This window comes from Orcinus orca, chromosome 15, assembly GCF_937001465.1.
Source record: "Orcinus orca chromosome 15, mOrcOrc1.1, whole genome shotgun sequence".
NCBI lineage: Eukaryota > Metazoa > Chordata > Mammalia > Artiodactyla > Delphinidae > Orcinus > Orcinus orca.
Genome location: NC_064573.1, coordinates 86,360,180 through 86,379,853, shown reverse-complemented (window position 1 = coordinate 86,379,853; position 19,674 = coordinate 86,360,180). Strand labels below are relative to the sequence as shown.

General features: G+C 42.4%; 1 protein-coding gene across 3 annotated transcripts in view; it reads right to left on the bottom strand.

Annotated features, from left to right (window-relative positions):
- The window catches only part of GLT1D1 (glycosyltransferase 1 domain containing 1), a 100,873-nt gene that overhangs the window by 45,731 nt on the left and 35,468 nt on the right, over positions 1-19,674 (bottom strand). For all 3 annotated transcript variants that reach the window (XM_033440675.2, XM_004276641.4, XM_033440674.2), the window contains 3 exons: positions 19,326-19,377; positions 6,673-6,709; positions 4,324-4,380 (listed from right to left, as the gene is read on the bottom strand). In XM_033440675.2, the coding sequence (XP_033296566.1) occupies positions 4,324-4,380; positions 6,673-6,709; positions 19,326-19,377 (146 nt within the window). The remainder of the gene's footprint in view (positions 1-4,323; positions 4,381-6,672; positions 6,710-19,325; positions 19,378-19,674) is intronic.

The window sequence follows — 19,674 nt, the reverse complement described above, 5'->3', positions numbered from 1 at the left end:
GCACACATTAAGAGTGAAGTGAAGCCAACGTTCCCAAGAGGGGATGCCGTCTGCGGAGTAGTTTAAATGTCCTGGCTTTTCCGTTAATCACTCAACAGTAAGACTGGTGAAACAGGCAACCATCAGGGCACAGACCTTGATGGCAAATCACTCTCCTTTTGGAACTTATGAATCTTAGTTACACCACAACAGTGACCTCTGATATACAGAAGATGGAATAACCTTACAACAGGCCTTTTTTTTTTTTTTTTTTTTTTGCGGTGCGCGGGCCTCTCACTGCTGTGGCCTCTCCCGTTGGGGAGCACAGGCTCCGGACGCACAGGCCCAGCGGCCATGGCTCACGGGCCCAGCCGCTCCGCGGCATGTGGGATTCCCCCAGACCGGGGCACGAACCCGCGTCCCCTGCATCGGCAGGCGGACTCTCAACCACTGTGCCACCAGGGAAGCCCACAACAGGCCATTTAAAATGGGCCTCCTGGTTCTGAATAACAGAACATGATAATATCATGTCACTTCCTGACATGATAAAGCAATTGGATGGTGTGGGTTCATTTGTAATGCTGACAGGAGTTCTGCCATTCTTGCTGAGATTGATGTAAAACACTTGGAAAACTATTTCTAATCAAATGTTTGGAAATTTCTTCTTTTCAAGGGAAGCGAACGCTGACACGGAGTACGTGTTGGAGGTTTTATCTGAAGTTTTCGGAGTAAAAACAGGCCTGGGGTGTCCTCCTGTCTGCTGAGGGCAGGGCGCTGATTTTGCATTTTCACTCTCCTCTCTGACATTTACAGCAGGACCTGCAACTTCAACTCCCCCTAATCGTACCCCCTGCATTGTCGTCTTTAGAGAGAAGTATTTCAGGTTAAAAGAGATGACTTCTCAGGCTTCACACTGTATTTGCTGAGATAATTTTAGCTGTTCTAGTACCTTTACCAGAATTACAGGGCTGATCAGCCTGCAAGGCAGTTATAATCCCAAATAGCATAAATTTATGGGCTTCATCTGTGGACAACTGAAGTTTTTACACTTCAAGACATTGTACAATACAATAAAATTTTGCTTAAACAGCGTTTTTATGCTTGGGTCATGCCATGCACAGAAAACACAGTGGTACCGCACGTAGAGAAAATGGTACCCTCCCAGCTTCACTGATGGACGCGCACCCTGATGTCACCTTTCCGAGGTGACACACTCACACATCACGTAAGATGTGTGAAAGCTCTGGTTAAGTGCATAATCTAATCCAGCAATTCTATTTTTAGGAATTGCTCCTAAGAAAACAGTTGGGCAAACATATGAAGATGAAAATCCTAGCACTTTCACCCCTGCATATCAAAAAGTTTAAAAAAAAATCTAAATTCCCAACCAAAAGGATTGTTTGGATACATTTATAGAATTTTAAATACAATAAAGGAATTAAAAACATGATGTAATTAGAACCAATAAATTTATATTTCAAGGTATAATGCCAATGTATTACAAAAATCAAGTGTATCTCTATATACTAGCAACAACTAAAATTCAAAACTGAAATTAAAAAGAAAACCTTTAGGGCTTCCCCGGTGGCACAGTGGTTGAGAGTCTGCCTGCCGATGCAGGGGACACAGGTTCGTGCCCCGGTCCGGGAAGATCCCACATGCCACAGAGCGGCTGGGCCCATAAGCCATGGCTGCTGAGCCTGCACTCCGCAACGGGAGAGGCCACAACAGTGAGAGGCCCACATACAGCAAAAAAAAAAGAAAAAAAGAAAACCTTTATAGCACATCAAAAATAATAAAATCCTTAAGAATATTTTTAAAAGACATGAAAGACCTGTACAAATCATTATGAAGATAAGTAAGACCCAAGCAAATGGAAAGATACATCATGTTCAGAGATCTTAAGACAAATTATTGTTAAGACAGTGATTCGCTCTAAAATGATCTGTGGATTCAATACAACAAGATTTTATAGAAATTGACAAGGTGATTCTAAATTTTGTATATGGATATGCAAAAAACCTAGAAGAGCTAAAACAATTCTGAGACAAAGTCATAGGCTAACCCTGTCTCATTTCTACACGTACCATAAATCTACAACAAGACAGCATGATACTGGCATAAAGGTAGATTTATACAGACACAAAGGAACACACACAGTAAACTGACTCTCAGCAAAGGAACCAGAGCGATTCATTGAAAAACATTTTCAATGATACTGCAATTTACAGAAAAAAAATGAATTTCGATCCCTACCTCCTAATATCACACACAAAATTTAATTTCAGATCGATTACAATCTTAATGGAAAAGCTTAAACTTGTGGAGGAAAAAACAAGGAAAATATCTTTTCGACCTTAGGGTAGGCAAAGATTTCTTAGGCAGGACCCAAAAGGACTAACTGTTAAAGAGAAAATTGATAAGCTAGACTTCAACAAAATTTAAAACCTCTGCTCTTCAAAAGACATAGTTAAGAACACGGAAAGGTAAACCAGAGAATGGAAGAAAACATTCACAATATATGTATCTGACAAAAAGCTTCTACCCAGGGGGAAGAAAAAAGCAGAAAACCCTCCTGCAGGCCAAGAATTAAAAGACAACACACTAAAACATTTGGGCAAAAGGCCTGGCTAGACATCTCACCAAGGGAGATATTGATACATAAATGCCCAACACCAATCAAATACCACTTCATGATCCCCTAGGATAACTACAATTAGACTGTCCACACCAATTGTCAGCAAGGACGTACCGTAACTAGGTCTCTCATCAATGCCTGTGGAAATGTAAAATGGTACAACACTTTGGAAAACTGTTCGGCTGTTCTTTTCTAAAGTTAAGCATGGGTCCACCCTACACTCAAGCTATTCACCAGAATCCTTGCACAAGAATGTGGAGAGAGAGCAGTTTTATTTATAGTACGTAAAAATGGAAAACAATTCAAAAGTCCATCAACAGGAGAATAGAGAAACAATGTGGGACACATCCATACAATGGAACAGGACCCGGTAATAAAAAAGGAGGAGCTACGGAGACACACAATATGCATGGATCTCAAAAACATGACGTTGAGCAAAAAAGATGCCAGATGCAAAAGGTACTTACTGTATGATTCCACTTAGACGAAGTTCAAGAACTGGTAAAATGAATCGATGGTGATAGAGATTGGAATGGGGTCCCTTACAGAGGGATGGGAATTAAATATGGAAAAGCACAAGAGGGAACTTTCTTGAGCAGTAGGAATGTGATCTGTCTGGATTAGGGTATTTATACATTTGTTGGGACTCATCTAATCTTACCCTAGAAATCTGTACTTCACGCCACGTAAATTTTACTTTAGTTTAGAAATTTTTAAAAAAGAATAAGTTAGCTCATATTGTTACTAACATAATGAATAAATAAAGCAGGTTAGAGCGGTAAGTACAGTTTGACTCTACTTTTGTCTTTTAAAAATCATATATATGATTATTTATACATATGTATTATTTAAACATAAAATATAAAGTCACACCTAATTATATATAATTTATATATAATCTATATATAATACAAATAATATAGGTATCATACATATTATGCCTTTACAATAAATATACAAATATCACATATTTATATATTTACATGATTTTAAAAGACAAAAATATATAATAGGTTAATACAGCTATAATTTAATATTATATATTAATGCATGAAAAGCATTAATATATATATGTAAAATTGTTGAGAAAGATATATCAAAACACTAATAGCAGTTCCTTTTTGGTGCTGAGATTTCAAGTGGTTTAAAAGTTTGTTTCTTAATCTGATCTCCATCTTACAATGGTCACTTTTTTTTTAAATTTTTGGCCACGCCACGTGGCTTGCAAGATCTTAGTTCCCCGACCAGGGATCGAAGCCGGCCCCATCGGTGATAGCGCCAAGCCTTAACCACTGGGCCGCCAGGAAGTCCCACAAGAGTCACTTCTTACGTGCGTAGCTAATAAAGTAACACCGAATGAGCACAGGAGGATGGCATCCTTAATAAGGACAAACGCCACAAGATACTAGGTGTTTGGGAGGTTTGTCCGAAGAGCAGCGTCGCAGAGGCTGGCACTACGCGTCCTCCTGCGTCTCAGCTGCACCCCCATCCTCACTGGGATGGGACCACTGACGACACCTCGGCAAACGGGGAGAAACCAAGTTTGTTCTAATCATGCCTTGCTCCCTCCTTTGTTCTACCCAAAGAGTCCATTTCTTTGACCCTGGCAGCCTCTTCTTCAAAACCATGTGAACCTAGCAAGGAACTGACGCAAGTTGGCGAGATGCACTTGAGTCCAAATCCTACCAGAAGATTTCATCTCTTACCTGAACGCTGAAGGAAGGTGTTCCAGTTAAAGGTGGCGTTCGGCACTGTTGCAATTCCTGGGTCAAAGGAAAGAGAACAAAAGAAAATTCATGCTGTTGAGACATAACCAGTTATTTTGTGTTGACATTCAAATAGCCGTCATACTCGGTTCTTATAAAGAACTAAAGTTCTGAGGGCTTTGCTGAATTCCCATTAATCTCTCCAAGCCTGTGAGGTTTAAAATGAGCCCAAGGGGACTTCCCTGGCGGTCCAGTGGTTAGGGCTCTGCACTTTCACTGCCGAGGGCTCGGGTTCGATCCCGGGTCGGGGAAGTAAGATACCGCGTGCCACGTAGTGAGGCCAAAAACAAAAATAAAAAATAAAATAAAATTCGCCCACAGTTCCCAAGGAGAAAAGATCCATCACTTTCAACCCCACCATCCATTCCTGGGCCAAACTGTCTCTAGGTCACAGAAAGCTTGAGTTCCTAAAAAATGCATATAGGTGACAGGTATCCCAAACATTCCCAACTAAACTCTAAAAGAAATTACACAGAAATTATGTCTGTATTTAAAATTCCTCATCTCAACCTTCTAAATCGTACATAATTTCCTGCTATCTGTGTCAGTTTCTCAGCCAGCTTTCAGTTTAAAGTTCTCTGAAAAAACGAACATCTTAAGATTTCAAAAATCCAGAGGCAACATTTAACAGATTATCTCAAGAGCAGAAAAGATGTGAAATTTTATGGAACGTAAATTAAGTCGTTGAACCGCCTCTCCAAGGCACTTGTAAGCTGGCCATTCACACTGAGTAATATAGACTACAGTTAGTAAAGTTTGTAGTAAAGTCCACTCCACGCCTGCCCCAGCACAGACTGTGAGTGGATGTGTTCCACCCGGTCCTGGGAACCCTTAATCCCTGTTAAGCAGGTTGAGTCCTCTAGTTTATCCGGCTGGAAACCGAGATTCATCGCGGTTAATCGGGATACAAAATGTTAGGTGTCAGAGGCTGTGTCCAAACCCACGCGCTGCATCAAAGCCCATGTTTTTCCTGCAGCACCAACGTCTTCCGTGGCTATAAACGAGGGGCTGTGGCAGAGGAATGGAAGGTCCAACCCCAGGCCTGCCCTGACACTTACACACCCCTTTTATGCATACTGAGTCAGTGCATCATTTTTTAAATGGGGGCTCCAAGAAAGAGTTCATCTGATGAGTGATTCTGCTGCTAAAAGTATCCCTGAAACCACTAGAGCCTTGATAATGTGATGGTTATAAGGTGGACTTGTTCGCTTGACCCTGGGCTCAGCACGGGTTCAAACCTAAGCTCAGAACCAGCCACATGTTCTCTGGAGCTACTGTTTCCCTGATCTCTATTTTGCGCGTCAGTGGTTCTTCCCTGGTGGTGCAGTGGTTAAGAATCGCCTGCCAAGGCAGGGGACACGGGTTCGAGCCCTGGTCCGGAAAGATCCCACATGCCGCGGAGCAACTAAGCCCGTGCGCCACAACTACTGAGCCTGCATTCTAGAGCCCACGAGCCACAACTACTGAGCCCACGTGCCTAGAGCCCGTGCTCCGCAACAAGAGAAGCCACCGCAATGAGAAGCCCCCGTTCTCAACAAAAAGGAGCCCCCGTTTGCTGCAAGTAGAGAAAGCCTGCACACAGCAACGAAGACCCAACGCAGCCAAAAATAAGTAAATAAATTTATTAAAAAACAAAACAATGTAGTGATAGTTTCAGGTGCACAGCAAACTGATTGTTTTACATATACATGTATCTACTCTTTTTCAAATTCTTTTCCCATTTAGGTTGTTACAGAATATTGAGCAGAGCTCCCTGTGCTATACAGTAGGTCCTTGTTGTTTATCTATTTTAAATATAGCAGTGTGTACATGTCAATCCCAAACTCCCTAACTATCCCTTGCTCCCACCCTTCCCCTCTGGTAACCATAAGTTTGTTCTCTAAGTCTGTGAGTCTGTTTCTGCTTTGTAAATAAGTTCATTTGTATCATTTCTTTTTAGATTCCACATATCATACGATATTCCTCTTTCTCTGTCTGACTTCACTCAGTATGACAATCTCTAGGTCCATGCATGTTGCTGCAAATGGCATTACTTCATTCTTTTTAACGGCTGAGTAATATTCCACTGTATATATGTGCCACATCTTCTTTATCCATTCTTCTAACATTTTAAATTATTCTTTTATAAAGTAGTCTTATTTTTATCTTAATGTTAAAAATAATAAAAGTGTGCCCATTCTACTATTTTCAAGTAAATCCCAGACATCATGTTATTTCATTTCAGTAGGTATCTCTACAAGATAAAAGACTCATTTTTTTTCAAATATACATATATTTAAAATTTCTTACCTTGACTCTGGACATAGATCTTATCCTTGGCATGTGGCTTTTGAAAAGAGGTGAGAAAGAAAAAAAAGTAAGTTTGCTAGTCCATTCCCATTGCTGCTTAGAGAGAAAATGAAGGCCATAAAAATATCCTGTTGGAAAACTTCACAAAGAATCATCTACACAGCCACTCACAGACTCACAGTTACTTGATCAGAGCAACGAGTTACCTCTGCTTTTAATGGGGGTTAGCCCGTTAAAAACACAGCTTATCTAAGGGAAGAAGTACAAAGAGGTCCCTTAAATAAGGCATAATGCAATATTACCAATTTATAGTTCCTATGTTAGTAGAAAAGTGATGAAGCTCAGACAGAGAACATGCCAGGGATACAGCCCATCAGGTGTGTATCAGGAGCTGAGGTTGAAGGCAGACGTTTTGGGAAATGTGGTTTGTGGATACAAACCCTTGAATAGAGAGAGTACACTCCCCACCTTTGGAGAAGAAAGGAGGAGGGGGAGGGGGGAGGAGAAGAAGATGAAGACAGAGGAGGAGATGGGGATGGAGGGGGAGATGGAGATGGGGATGGAGGAGGGGTACCCAGTATGTTGGGAAACAAGAGAACAGGCACCAGGGGTCAGATTCTTCCAGGATGTGAATGGACTGGTCTCAAGGACCCTGCAAGGACCTCCCCCAAAGCCTCTTTGACATCAAGGGACACCGTGACACTTGCATGACTGATCTAGATATGTGTCCCCAGATGCATACGTACTATCCCTGGTGGTGTTTTCTGGCGGAACTTCATAAAACTACTAGAAAGAAAAAGAATCCATTTCTCAAGCTCATTTTGAAACAGTGACATAGGTATTTTTAAAATCAGGTTTAGACCCAAAGGTGGATGTTACGGGAGCAGAGTGAGAAATCCGCTTTAAAGGGCAGCAGGGTCAAGTAGGTGCAGAGGGCTGTTTCTCGTAAGTGATCAAAGATATGCTCATTCTGGTGATAAAGTCTAAAAAGGTGCATCTTTCTACCATGTGGCCTGATATCAGCTCCATGCATGAAATGACTAAACTAGGTAAAGAGTGGCCATCACAGAAGTTGCATCTTCGTGCTCTCTCTACCTAAACGTGTGTGAAGGGCTTTGGTGGTCCTCCAGGTGACCGGGATCCTGCGAATTGCATGTGGTCTGCTGACCCACTTTGACCTTCAACCTCAAATCAGCTTTATGTTTTGGGAAACAAACTAAAGGTGAGGCAGTCCCGACAAGGGAGAGACGATCAATGGGGAGAAGAGGGAGTTACCCTGCCCTCCGCCTGGTGGATGGGAAGGTTCTGGGAGAGGCAGCATCTGGCCATCCTAGGACGGCTGAATGGAAGTTGGTACGGAGGGACCTCCCTGGCGGTCCAGTGGTTAAGACTCCAGGCTTCCAATGCAGGGGGTGCAGGTTCGATCCCTGGTCGGGGAACTAAGATCCCACACGCCGTGCACGGCACGGCCAAAAAAAAAAAAATAAGGAAGTTGGTACAGAGACACAAGTCTTGGTTTGGTTTTGCTTTTGACCTTAGCATTACATTTTATATTTATCCATCAGAGGTACCTGAGACCTCTAAAAGTCTTGAGTATCCTCCTCCATACACCACATAGCAGGATGCAGCCCCTTTTAAAATGCCCTTAAAATAGCAAGCCTGCAAAAAAGGAGCTTCAAAAATCTCTTCTCTACTAGTTAAAAAAGATATTAACCTTAATGGAAAAAAAATGGTTAATAGCAGCCATTTGAAATCAGAGTTAACCTCAGAGCCCTAAAAGATTCCTTTTTGTTAAATTATAATTTCACTAGAAAACTGAAGAAAATTGTACTGGAATAGAGTGCAGGCTAAGAGTGCCTCTTCTTTAACCAGACCTAAGCCTACAACATTGGCTCAAAAAATGTCCATAAGAAGGATATTGAAGCACTGTCAAAAATATACCCGGACAGCATTTTAACTTTAAAGGTAACACGAGTGTTTGACAAAAACAGATTCACTATAATTCTATATAAATTCAATTCATGACTGTCAGGCAAAATGGAGATTACAGCCTTACTACTATTTTCATTAGAACTGTGCCGTGCAATTAGAAATATGTAAACCCCAAATGCTCCTCTCAAGAAAGTTCCTTTGGGCACAAACAAAAATTAATTAATTAAAAGGGTATCTCAACTCTATAAACAGAATAAGTTGACTCTATATGGAAATGTCTGGGTTTATCTGCTGATTTTATCTATCTCTGAGGATTATTTCCCCCAAATCTATTGAACTCCCCCCCCAAAACAAGTAAGTATCAAGTCCAATATAGACTTTTAAAACATGTCATAAATGGTATTTGAAGATCTTATCCGAGCAAATCAAGAAAACAGAGGGACAGTATAAAGGAAATCTGCATCTGAGTTATTTTTAATCATTGTAAGAAAAGCGATCTGGCAAAAGCCAATTGGCTTATATTCATTTCGAAAATCATTTTCTATATTAAAATGCTCTAAATACAAATTAGCTTTCTTTGCTCAATATTTATTGTTGTTTCACTTGCCTTGAAATAACATGAGTCGAAGTCCTTATATATAACATTTCCCTTGGAAGATCAGCTTATTGATGCATAAAATGAAAAAGAAGACGTGTGTGTGTGTGTGTGTGTGTGTGTGTGTGTGTGTGTGTCGGAAGGGTGGAGAGGGAAGATTCTCCATTTTTTCCTCCATTTTTAAAGTCTATGAGAAAACATTACTTAATTTGACCCACTACTAAATATAAAAAGTCAGTGCCCTATAAACACATGTGACTTTGTAACAGACCCAAATGCTCAGTTATGCCTTTTTATAATGGACCACCAGACAGCCAGCAACAACAAAAAGATTTCCCATTCTTTTATTAATATAACCTTCTGAAATTAAGCTTTCCACCAAATGGAAACCACAATAAATATTACTTTTAAAATCTATGCACAATTTCATCCTCTACGGGTGACAAAAATATTATTTTACAACTTCTGATGATGGCTTTGTTAAAAGTCATTTAAAAACAGCTACAAATTACTTAGAAGAAATCATGGCCTGTAAGTGTACAGCTTTCAAAATACATCACAAAACACAGAAATTGGGCATTTTTCAGGGGACACGGGTCTCTTCTTTTCTCCCTCTTCTCTTTTCCCTTAGAAATTGTTTTTAAGTAAGGAAAGAAAATAATGTTCAGGGAATTCCCTGGCGGTCCAGTGGTTAAGACTCAGTGCTTTCACTGTCAGGGCCCAGGTTCAATCCCTGGTCGGGGAAACCAAGATCCCACAAGCCACGTGGCGTGGCAAATTAATAATAGTAATGTTCAAAATAAAAAGGAGGGGGGAACAACCTTGTCACTAAATTCCTGCAACTGAACCAGACAAGGAAAGATTTTTCAAGAAAAGGAAAAAATCCACAGATGAGATGGGGAGGACGTCTGAGAACTGAATTGGGATCCAGTTTTATGGGATCTGACATGAAACAGGCTATAAATAAAGATGAAACTCAAACAACCCTGGGCAAAATCAAAGGATGAATGTGTAACACGTAATCTAGCCCAGCAACTCAAGAAATAGGAATGCCAGCAAGAAAATTCCCAGGAAGATTAAAAAGTAAAATACAGTTAAATCTACGGAGCAAATAACATGGAATCATTGCTGATTTTATTCAAAAGCTTCCCCTACTGTTCTCTGCCTTTGCAATCTGATGAATTAGAGCAACGCTTCTGATCATCCCAAAAGCTTGTGCCCCAGGTCATGGGAAAGGTTAACTCAGAATCTATGCTCTGAAATTGATGAGTTTTCCATCCTTTGAGTTCCTTTAAAACTTTTCAATTCCCAGGGATCTCACATGGGGGAAAAAAATGCAAAGGACACGTGCAGTTCTATCAAGAAATCTCTGAGGGAAGCCAATCTTAATAGAAGTTATTAAAAATGATTAGCTTCCTAAGATATGACCAATCCCTGGAGTTTTCCTTACAGGATATTTGTGGGGAGGGCCAGCATACAAACTAGGGTTTCCAAAGATGAAACAGAGGGGTGAATGTTTCTAAGTTCACATTACAATAGAAACTATAATAAAAGATGTGGTCTGTGTAGCTCCTGTGCTGTCAACGTGATTTTTGGAGATGATCAAATAGAAAGCGATGGGCCATGCAGGAAGAAGGAGAAGTAACAGTAATTCAAAGGACAGCATAATTCAGCAATTAGGCGAGAGGCAGCTCATTCAGATTAGAAAAGAACTAACACCTACATCAGCCTTTTGAGCTCCCCTGTGCCATGAACGGGCAAGTGACAGCCAATGAGATCTGTCTTGCTTTCTGTATTTCAATTTCCAAAAGAACTGTAATGAGTATATGTACACAGTGAAAATAAAATTACTCTTTAGGTATTGCCTAACTGCTTCCAGAAAGTTACTTTTCTTTAAGGAGTGCCAAGGCAGGGTAGATGAATTAGGCCCCAGAAGACTGGGACTCAAAGTTTCCAAATTAAAAAAAAAAATCACTGAAAAGTAACAATACCAGGAAGCTTAGCTCAGCACTAACCTCAACAAAGCGTATCCATGTGCCATGTTGGTTATCACTCTGCTTTTTCTGAATTCGATAACTGTGTCAAACAGTATTTACTCATGCTCAAGATTTTTTAAAATAGTTCATAAATAAATATTTGAATTTAGAGAAAGTCCTCTTAGCTGAGTACTTTTTTTAGAAAAAGCATGTGAACAGTGCAGTTAAACTTTACACAGACCTGTGGGGTTTTGAACCCAGTGGAGACAAATTAAACCACAATCATTGTTTCTGCAGAGAGAAAAGCCTTCAATTAAGATATGTGGATACCTAATTTGCTTTTAATTATATTGGTGAAATAGTTACATTTCCTGGTAAAAGTCTGGTGAATTTAGAGAAAGTATTCTAAACCCAGACTAGAATTAGAAGTGCCCAAACTTGTATTCTGAATGTCTATTACACACTGTAGCAAGAAATCAAAATGCTATTTAGACTAGTTTTAACTTTGCACAATGCATATATCACAGTTGGACATGTGCAGTGAATCTAATTCCCAAAAACACGAAATCAAGGTTATAATATCACAGACCAACAGAGGAGCACTGTCCCAAAACACGGCCGATGTTGAACTTGGACAATGAGTACTAAATACGTAGCAGGCGGACGCCAGTACAAAGCCCCCGGGACAGCGACCCTTACAAAGTAGGCACAACATCAAAGTAAGGCGGATACAAACAACACTAAAAAAATAACAACGGGGGCTTCCCTGGTGGCGCAGTGGTTGAGAGTCCGCCTGCCCATGCAGGGGACACGGGTTTGTGCCCCGGTCCGGGAAGATCCCACATGCCGCGGAGCGGCTGGGCCCGTGAGCCATGGACGCTGAGCCTGCGCGTCCGGAGCCTGTGCTCCGCAACGGGAGAGGCCACAACAGTGAGAGGCCCGCATACCGCAAAAAAACAAACAAACAAAAAAAAACAACGGGCCCAAACAAAGGCACTTCAAATTAAAAGAGATAAAATAAAACTCTCTTTATCGAACTCCAATCAAACTAATTTGTGTGAAGTCAGCCAGAGGCAGAAGGGTGCTCATCAACACAGCCTCCAAAATAATGTTTCTTTGTTTTTCCCCTCATTGTGCCTTTTTTTAAAAAAATTGAAGTATAGTTGATTTGCAGCGTTGTGTTACTTTCAGGTGTACATACATACCTATCTATCGTTTTTCCAGATTCTTTTCCCTTTTAGGCTATTACAAAACATTGAGATAGTTCCCTGTGCTATACAGTAGGTCCCAAAATAATGTTTCTAAAGGAGCATCCTAGCTTTGTCAGAGGGCTGAAATTAACCCACAGTTTGCAAAATATACCCTCCCTTCACTCCTTCCTGTTAATGTTTCTCCACGACCAGATCGGAGCATATGTTTTGGAAAGCTTGAATCAGGGTGCTCCCCACGTGCATATCTGTGGTATGTTGCACTGTCCAATACTGCAGCCCTGGGCACGTGAGGCTACTGAGCCCTTGAAGCGGAGCTGGTCTGGATGGAAATGTGCCTCCTAAAAGTAACATGCACACTCAATTTCAAAGACTGAGTACCAAAAATATGTGAAATAGCACCTTAGTCATTTTTATGTTGCTCCTGTGTTGAAATAATAAGATTTTGGATACAGTAGGTGTGCAGTTAGGAACTTGGCCTTGGCCAAGAGGTGGTCTGGTTTTTGCCCTGGGCTTCTAGGAAATAATCTATGTGATTCCTAAGGGGCATGTATTTCTCTAGGGTGAGGCCAGCCACAGCTAACAGTCTTAGGTAGGGGCTGGCCATGCCAGAAAGACCAGCCATGTGATGGAAATTGGGCACTTTGGGCCCAGTGGTATCAATCTGCCTGAAGACTGGATTCAACCCTGTGCGCAAACAATCCATCAATCAAGTCTATGCAATGAAGCCCCAGGATAAACTCTGGACACCAGACGCAGTGAGCTTCCCGGGTTGGCAAAACTCCGTACATACGTCTCAGATCAATGACGGGACGTTGAGATGGTCATAGACCAACAGCCAGAGGGTAAAATGTCCTGACTGCCCAGGGAGAGGGCGATGGAGGACCAGCCCCGGCGTCTCTTCCTTTGGCGGATTTTAGTCTGCATCCTTTCCCAGTAATAAACCATGACAGCGAGTGTAGCTCTTCGTGAGTTCTGAGTCCTTCAAGCCCTTTCTCAAACTTGAGGGTGGCGATGGGGACCCCCTGAACTTGCCCTTGGTGTCAAAAGTGAGGGCAGGTTTGGGGAGAGCACCCTTACCCTTATCCTTTGCAGGCTGGCTAACTCGGGGAGGTGGATTCAGTAAAACAGATTATTAAAACTGATCTTCCTTGTTTCCACTGACTTTTAAAAATGGGACTCTCAGAAAATTGTAAATTACATCCATGGCTCATCTTCGTAGGGTGCATTGTATTTCTATTAACAGTACTGGCATCAAGAGTGAGCCTGTGTTTTTATAAAAACGAAGTTAGAGAAAATAACAAGTTTTAGGCCGGATTTTATGCTCAAAACTATATTTATCTATACAGACTCTACATGAAACCACAAAAGCAGTAAGAAGCAAAGACCATAAATCTTTCTAATCTGGGATAATTGGAATTTGATTCTGGTTTGATAATAATTACGTAAGGTTAACTAAATTTGGACCTGAGCCAAGCCTGCTCACCAAAATAAAGGAGAAAATTAAAAACAAAAGGTGGCAGTTCAATAATGCAGCATGAAACTTAACTACTCAAAAACCGCATCACTGTTCCGAACACGTAACTACCAGTAGTCTCTCCACAAAAATCCATCTCAAAGCATTACATAGATGTGGCTGAACAATGAACCTTTATATTGTTTCTACACAGTTTTCATTTGCAAAAACTAATCAAATAAAGGTATTGAGCTGAACTTTATTGAAAAATCATCCACCAAAAAAAAAGTACTAAAGCGGTATTAAAAAACAGGTTCACATTCGAATTTAATAACTAACCTCCACCACTTTAAACAATAAAAACAAATTCATCCTTTCTTTTATGAGCTTTCTTGATGCTGCCTGTGACATCATCATCCAAGACAAAACAATTTTTGCCGACTTCTCCATTTCTTTCTTCAAATGCCTTGTTATTATATTTGGAAAAGCATCTGTCGGAGAACAAAGACTGCTAACCTAGGATGAGGGTAGATTTGGTGTGGCTGACCTCCTGGGTGACAGGCAAATGGTAAACCTAATCTTGACATGTAAGATGATCCTTCCAGGAGTTCCCCGGCAGTCAGTGGTTAGGACTCTGCGCTCTCACTGCTGAGGGCCTGGGTTCAATCCCTGGTCAGGGAACTGAAATCCCACCTGCCACGCGGCGCAGCCAAAAAAAAAAAAAAAAAAGAAAAAAAGATCTTTTGACAGGACACTGCTGGATATTCTCACCACTGCTAGCAAGCCTGCCCAAAACGTAACTGGTCTATGCATTTAACGCAGTTTTCTCATCGTTACATCGAAAAGTTAATCCCAGGCTTCCCTGGTGGCGCAGTGGTTAGGAATCTGCCTGCCAATGCAGGGGACACAGGTTCAAGCCCTGGTCCGGGAAGATCCCACATGCCACAGAGCAACTAAGCCCGTGCACCGCAACTACTGAGCCTGTGCTCTAGAGCCCACGAGCCACAACTACTGAGTCCGCGCTCTAGAGCCCGTGAGCCACAACCACTGAGCCCACGTGCTGCAACTACTGAAGCCCGCATGCCTAGAGCCCGTGCTCCACAACAAGAGAAGCCACCGCAATGAGAAGCCCACGCACAGCAACAAAGAGTAGCCCCCGCTCGCCGCAACTAGAGAAAGCCCGCGCACAGCAACAAAGACCCACGCAGCCAAAAAAAAAATAAATAAAATAAAAGTTAGTCCCGTCTAAGAATAATCACCGATCGCGTAACACCTCGACACTGATGACTTCCACATCTGTACCTCCAGCTGCACCCCTTTCTGACGACAGCCCCACACTGTGAGCTACATTCTGGATACTCATCCCCGAGTCCAATACTCGTCTCTAATTCAATGTGTCTGCAGCTCAAAGACCCTGTTCCTCCTCCTCTCCGCATCTATACTCCTTTCCTTGAGTTCTTCCAAAATATATTCATAAAAATGTTAATATCCCTGAGCCCTTCTTTATTTCTTCCTCACATGCTATGGTCTTCCCACACAGAAATGGATCCATAACATGGGGCTTGTGTTAAAAAAAAAAATCTATATCCCGTGCAGGTAAAAGGGCATGGTGGTTGTGCTTTTTAAAAAAATATTCCAGAAAAAAAAGTGTGTGTGTGTGTGTGTGTGTGTGTGTGTGTGTGTGCAGGAGTGGTGGGGCAGTGGGTGAGAGTCAAATAAATAAGGATTGGAGGGAGTTCCCTGGCGGTCCAGTGGTTAGGCTTGGCGCTGTCACTGCCGTGGCCCAGGTTCCATCCCCGGTCCCCGAACTAAGATCCCGCAAGCCATGCGGCACGGCCAAAAAAGAAAAAAAAGGATTGGAGAATGGTAAGCTGGGTGGTGGACGCATAGGAGCTCACCCTACTATTCTTGTTATTTTTGTATATGCTTGGACATCTCTGTAATAAAAAGTTGTAAAGAAGGATCCCTTCCTGGCCAAGTCAATCAGACAAGAATTTATTGAACGTGAGGTGGTACGTTACCCTCTAGGGATACAGGGGTGAACCACACCTTGTCCCTGTCCTCAAAGAACTCACAGCCACACGGTGCGAAAAGTGAAGGAAAGAGGTGTTACAGGGGCGTTCCTGGTGGCGCAGTGGTTAAGAATCCGCCAGCCAATGCAGGGGACACTGGTTTGAGCCTTGGTCCGGGAAGATCCCACATGTTGCAGAGCAACTAAGCCCGTGTGCCACAACTACTGAGCCTGTGCTCTAGAGCCCGCGAACCACAACTACTGAACCCACGTGCCACAACTACTGAAGCCCGTGCGCCTAGAGCCTGTGCTCCCCAACAAGAGAAGCCACCGCAATGAGAAGCCCGTGCACCGCAAGGAAGAGTAGCCCCCGCTCGCCGCAACTAGAGAAAGCCCGCGCGCAGCAGCGAAGACCCAACGCGGCCAAAACTAAATCAATCAATAAACAGGTGTTACAATCTCGAGGGATAAGCACTAAGTGCGGCGGATTATTAAAATGGACCTAATCAACGGCTCCCTCCTTGCACCCCTGCTTTTTAAGGCCACGCTGAAGATCGCCCCGTAAGGAGGAAGAGGCTATAGCTCCGTGCTTGACTTGCTCTGGCCCACAGACAGTAGCAAACAGCACACAGGCAGAAGCTTGCAGCCTGCTCACGCACTGCTGCCTGCTCTCTCCTGCCGCTGAGCCTAATAAAGGGCGACAGACCGCATGGAGAGAAACACCAACTGTCCCAGCCATCCCAGCCGAGGCCCCAACACGTAAGCAAAGCCATGCTGGACTACCCAGCCCCGCTGAGCTGACCCCGGCCAGAAATGCCCAGACAACACAAAGCATAAATGATAAATGGCTGTCTTAAAGCACTATGTGTGAGGTGATCTGTTATGCAGCAAAAATAACTGATACAGCAGTGAACACATCTGTACCAGGTTTGGAGGGCCACAGGTTTTACAGACAAAGGTGACATTTAAAACTGAGAAGTTAGGGAAAGGGGGGAAATCAAGGAGGACAAACTTGCTTCAGCAGGGAAAAGCTTTCTTTTATGTCTGGCTTAACAGAAGGCAGTTGGAGTCTCATATCTGCTGCTCTATTCAATCTGTTTCCATATGTTGCTCTGGCTGAAGTGTATAAAGAAAATCCTGCTTCTTGCTGACAGGTGGCTGGAAAGGGGAGGAATATTTTAATATGGGCCTTTAAGGAGCCTTTTCAGATCATTATAGGTATTAGTCTTGGACATGACACCAAAACCCAACAAATGGTAGCTTCTTAAAGGTTAGTCGCAACATGGAACCTGAAATTGTATCATACCCTGATATATTCGAATCCATAGGTCTGTCTTGCACTTTGATGGATCTGTTATCTATGCATGATTCTGTGATGCCACGTATTAGTCATTTGAAAAATATTGGCTCACTGAGTGACGCAGATCTCGCAAATGTTGAACCATTTCATTACACAGTATCCAAAAAAAAAAAAAAATTCACGTTTGTTAACACAACCACTGATCTCATCAGGGAAGGATGTAAGGGGAAGCTGTCCACTTCCTGGTGGCTTACGAGATTCTAATTTTTGCTTTAAAATTTAAATGATATCATTGGCAATAGATACTGCCCGTTGTTTTTCTTGAAGTGACTCACTCACTTGAGTCATTTTTAAGAAAATGAGTGCCAAACGCCCAAGTCTGAGTAACCATAGTTTGGTTATCAGTCCTTCAGATAAAAAAATTGTGTTAAGACACGGCTGGTTCAGTCTGCGACCCCAATGTTGCACCAGGGCCTTTGCTCAAGATAACCCCCATCCCTCATTCAGAGGCAGCAGAAAGAGCTGACACATACTTCCTGTTTCATCACCCAGAAAGTTAAAAAAAACACATGTATTCAGAGGTTAATGTTTGATAAAAATTTATCATTTTTATGCTTCATCGAGGACTTTCTTAAGTGAAAAACGGGCTCTTTTTTTTTTTTTTTAACTATAAGTGGGTGGTGGTGAATAACCCATCGGTGCAGATGGGTACCCCTACTTTCATGACGATGAAGGCGTCAGCAATTTTCCTCGCCACTGCTCTTCACGTGGTGAAAAAGGGTTTTGCCTTTCATCATGCCTTTAATAATGTCTGAGCATTATGACAAAAATAGGTTTGACTTTGTGCAGATCCTGAAAGAGTCCCAGGGACCCCCCTTTGAGAACCACTGGTACATCACTGCCGTAAGGCAGATGGACAGTCAAACTGATACAAACACGAAACTCGGAGCCAGGAAGCTTGCCGTTTTTCATTCATTACATTGCACTGAAAAATGCACCCTCGATTCTCTGCCTGGGGAGTTTGAGGTCAAAAATAAGAATATGCACACTCTGGTTGCAGGGAATCTTCACGTTCACGTGCACACAGTACTCTGGGCTTTGGCAAAGGTCGACCAGTCCCACAAAATACTGCATCTGCCCTTGTCCCATTGCAGCCGTTTCCAAGCGTTAGATGTTACAAAGTGAAAGCCTATAGATAAAGAATGTGCACAGCCTGTAAAATGCCACCAACAGGAATAATGCCTCCAGATGACAAGGGCCTAAGTGCTGTGCACAACGGTTTGCTGGTAAAGCACAAGGACCAGCAACGCTGGTGGTCCAGGGGCACTGCAGGGGTCACCATCTGAGAAAACAGCATCGTGCCTACGATCCACCAGAGGAAAGCAACCTTTCAGCTGGCCTTTTCTTTAGTTTTGCAGACACCAGCCCCACCAGTCCTCTACAGAACTCCCCACGGAGGATTCAGATTCCCGCCAGCTCATTTCACCCCCCGCCAAGTCGTAATGAATTTTAAAAGTCAATAAATGCATTAACTTGTAGAGCCACAAAGCCCTCTACTCATTAAAGCCCTTCAAATGAAGAGTCCAGCCTAGGAAACTCCAGCTGCCACCTAAGGGATTGCTACTCCCAACGTGTACAAGGATGCTGCAACATTTACAGTCTAGTCTGTAAATCATCCCATCTGAGCACATAAAATGAAAACAGACAAAACATGAAAAGATCTGGCGGGGACTCCCCTGGTGGCGCAGTGGTTAAGACCCTGTGCTCCCAATGCAGGTGGCCCAGGTTCAATCCCTGGTCAGAGAACTAGATCCCACATGCATGCCGCAACTAAGGAGCCTGCCTGCCGCAACTAAGACCCAGTGCAACCAAATAAATAAATTATTATTTTTAAAAAGAGAGAGAGATTTGCAAAAACAAACAAACAAAAAAGAAAAGAGCTGGCTATTGGGCTATTTTTGCAATTCAAGAAGAACAACAAAGAAAATCAGTGATGGTCTAAGAGTATCTACCCAAATAAAAAACATCAACATATGGGAAACATAACACACTGCTGTGGCCACCATGGGCGGTGCCGATGGGAACCATGTCAGCTCTACTAAAACTGCCTTTCTGTTCTCTGATCCTGCAACTTTGCCAGCATAACCCAAATCAAAACGTGAAATGAACACGTACCCACTGCCTTTGTGCCGTTTCCTTCATTGACTCCGTGAAAGCGACAGCGAATCTAGAAAAGTGAGCAAAAATAATGAAAATGATTAGGGCAGAATTTAATTAACATAACTGTGAAACAGCTCTTTGGAACAAATTGTGAGAGACAGGTAAGTAGCTGAATTTACAGTGTGATCAATCTTTATTAGTCGTGGTCATTGGCTGTTAGATTTCATCTCCACTCACATCCAACAAAAAAGTTCTGTCTGCAGAAAATGAACAAATGACGCTCAAAACTTCCTATGTTTCTTGTTCCTTCAGGGAAGGTGAGGGAAGCAGAGATAAAGACAGAAAGCAGAGGGACTTCCTTGGT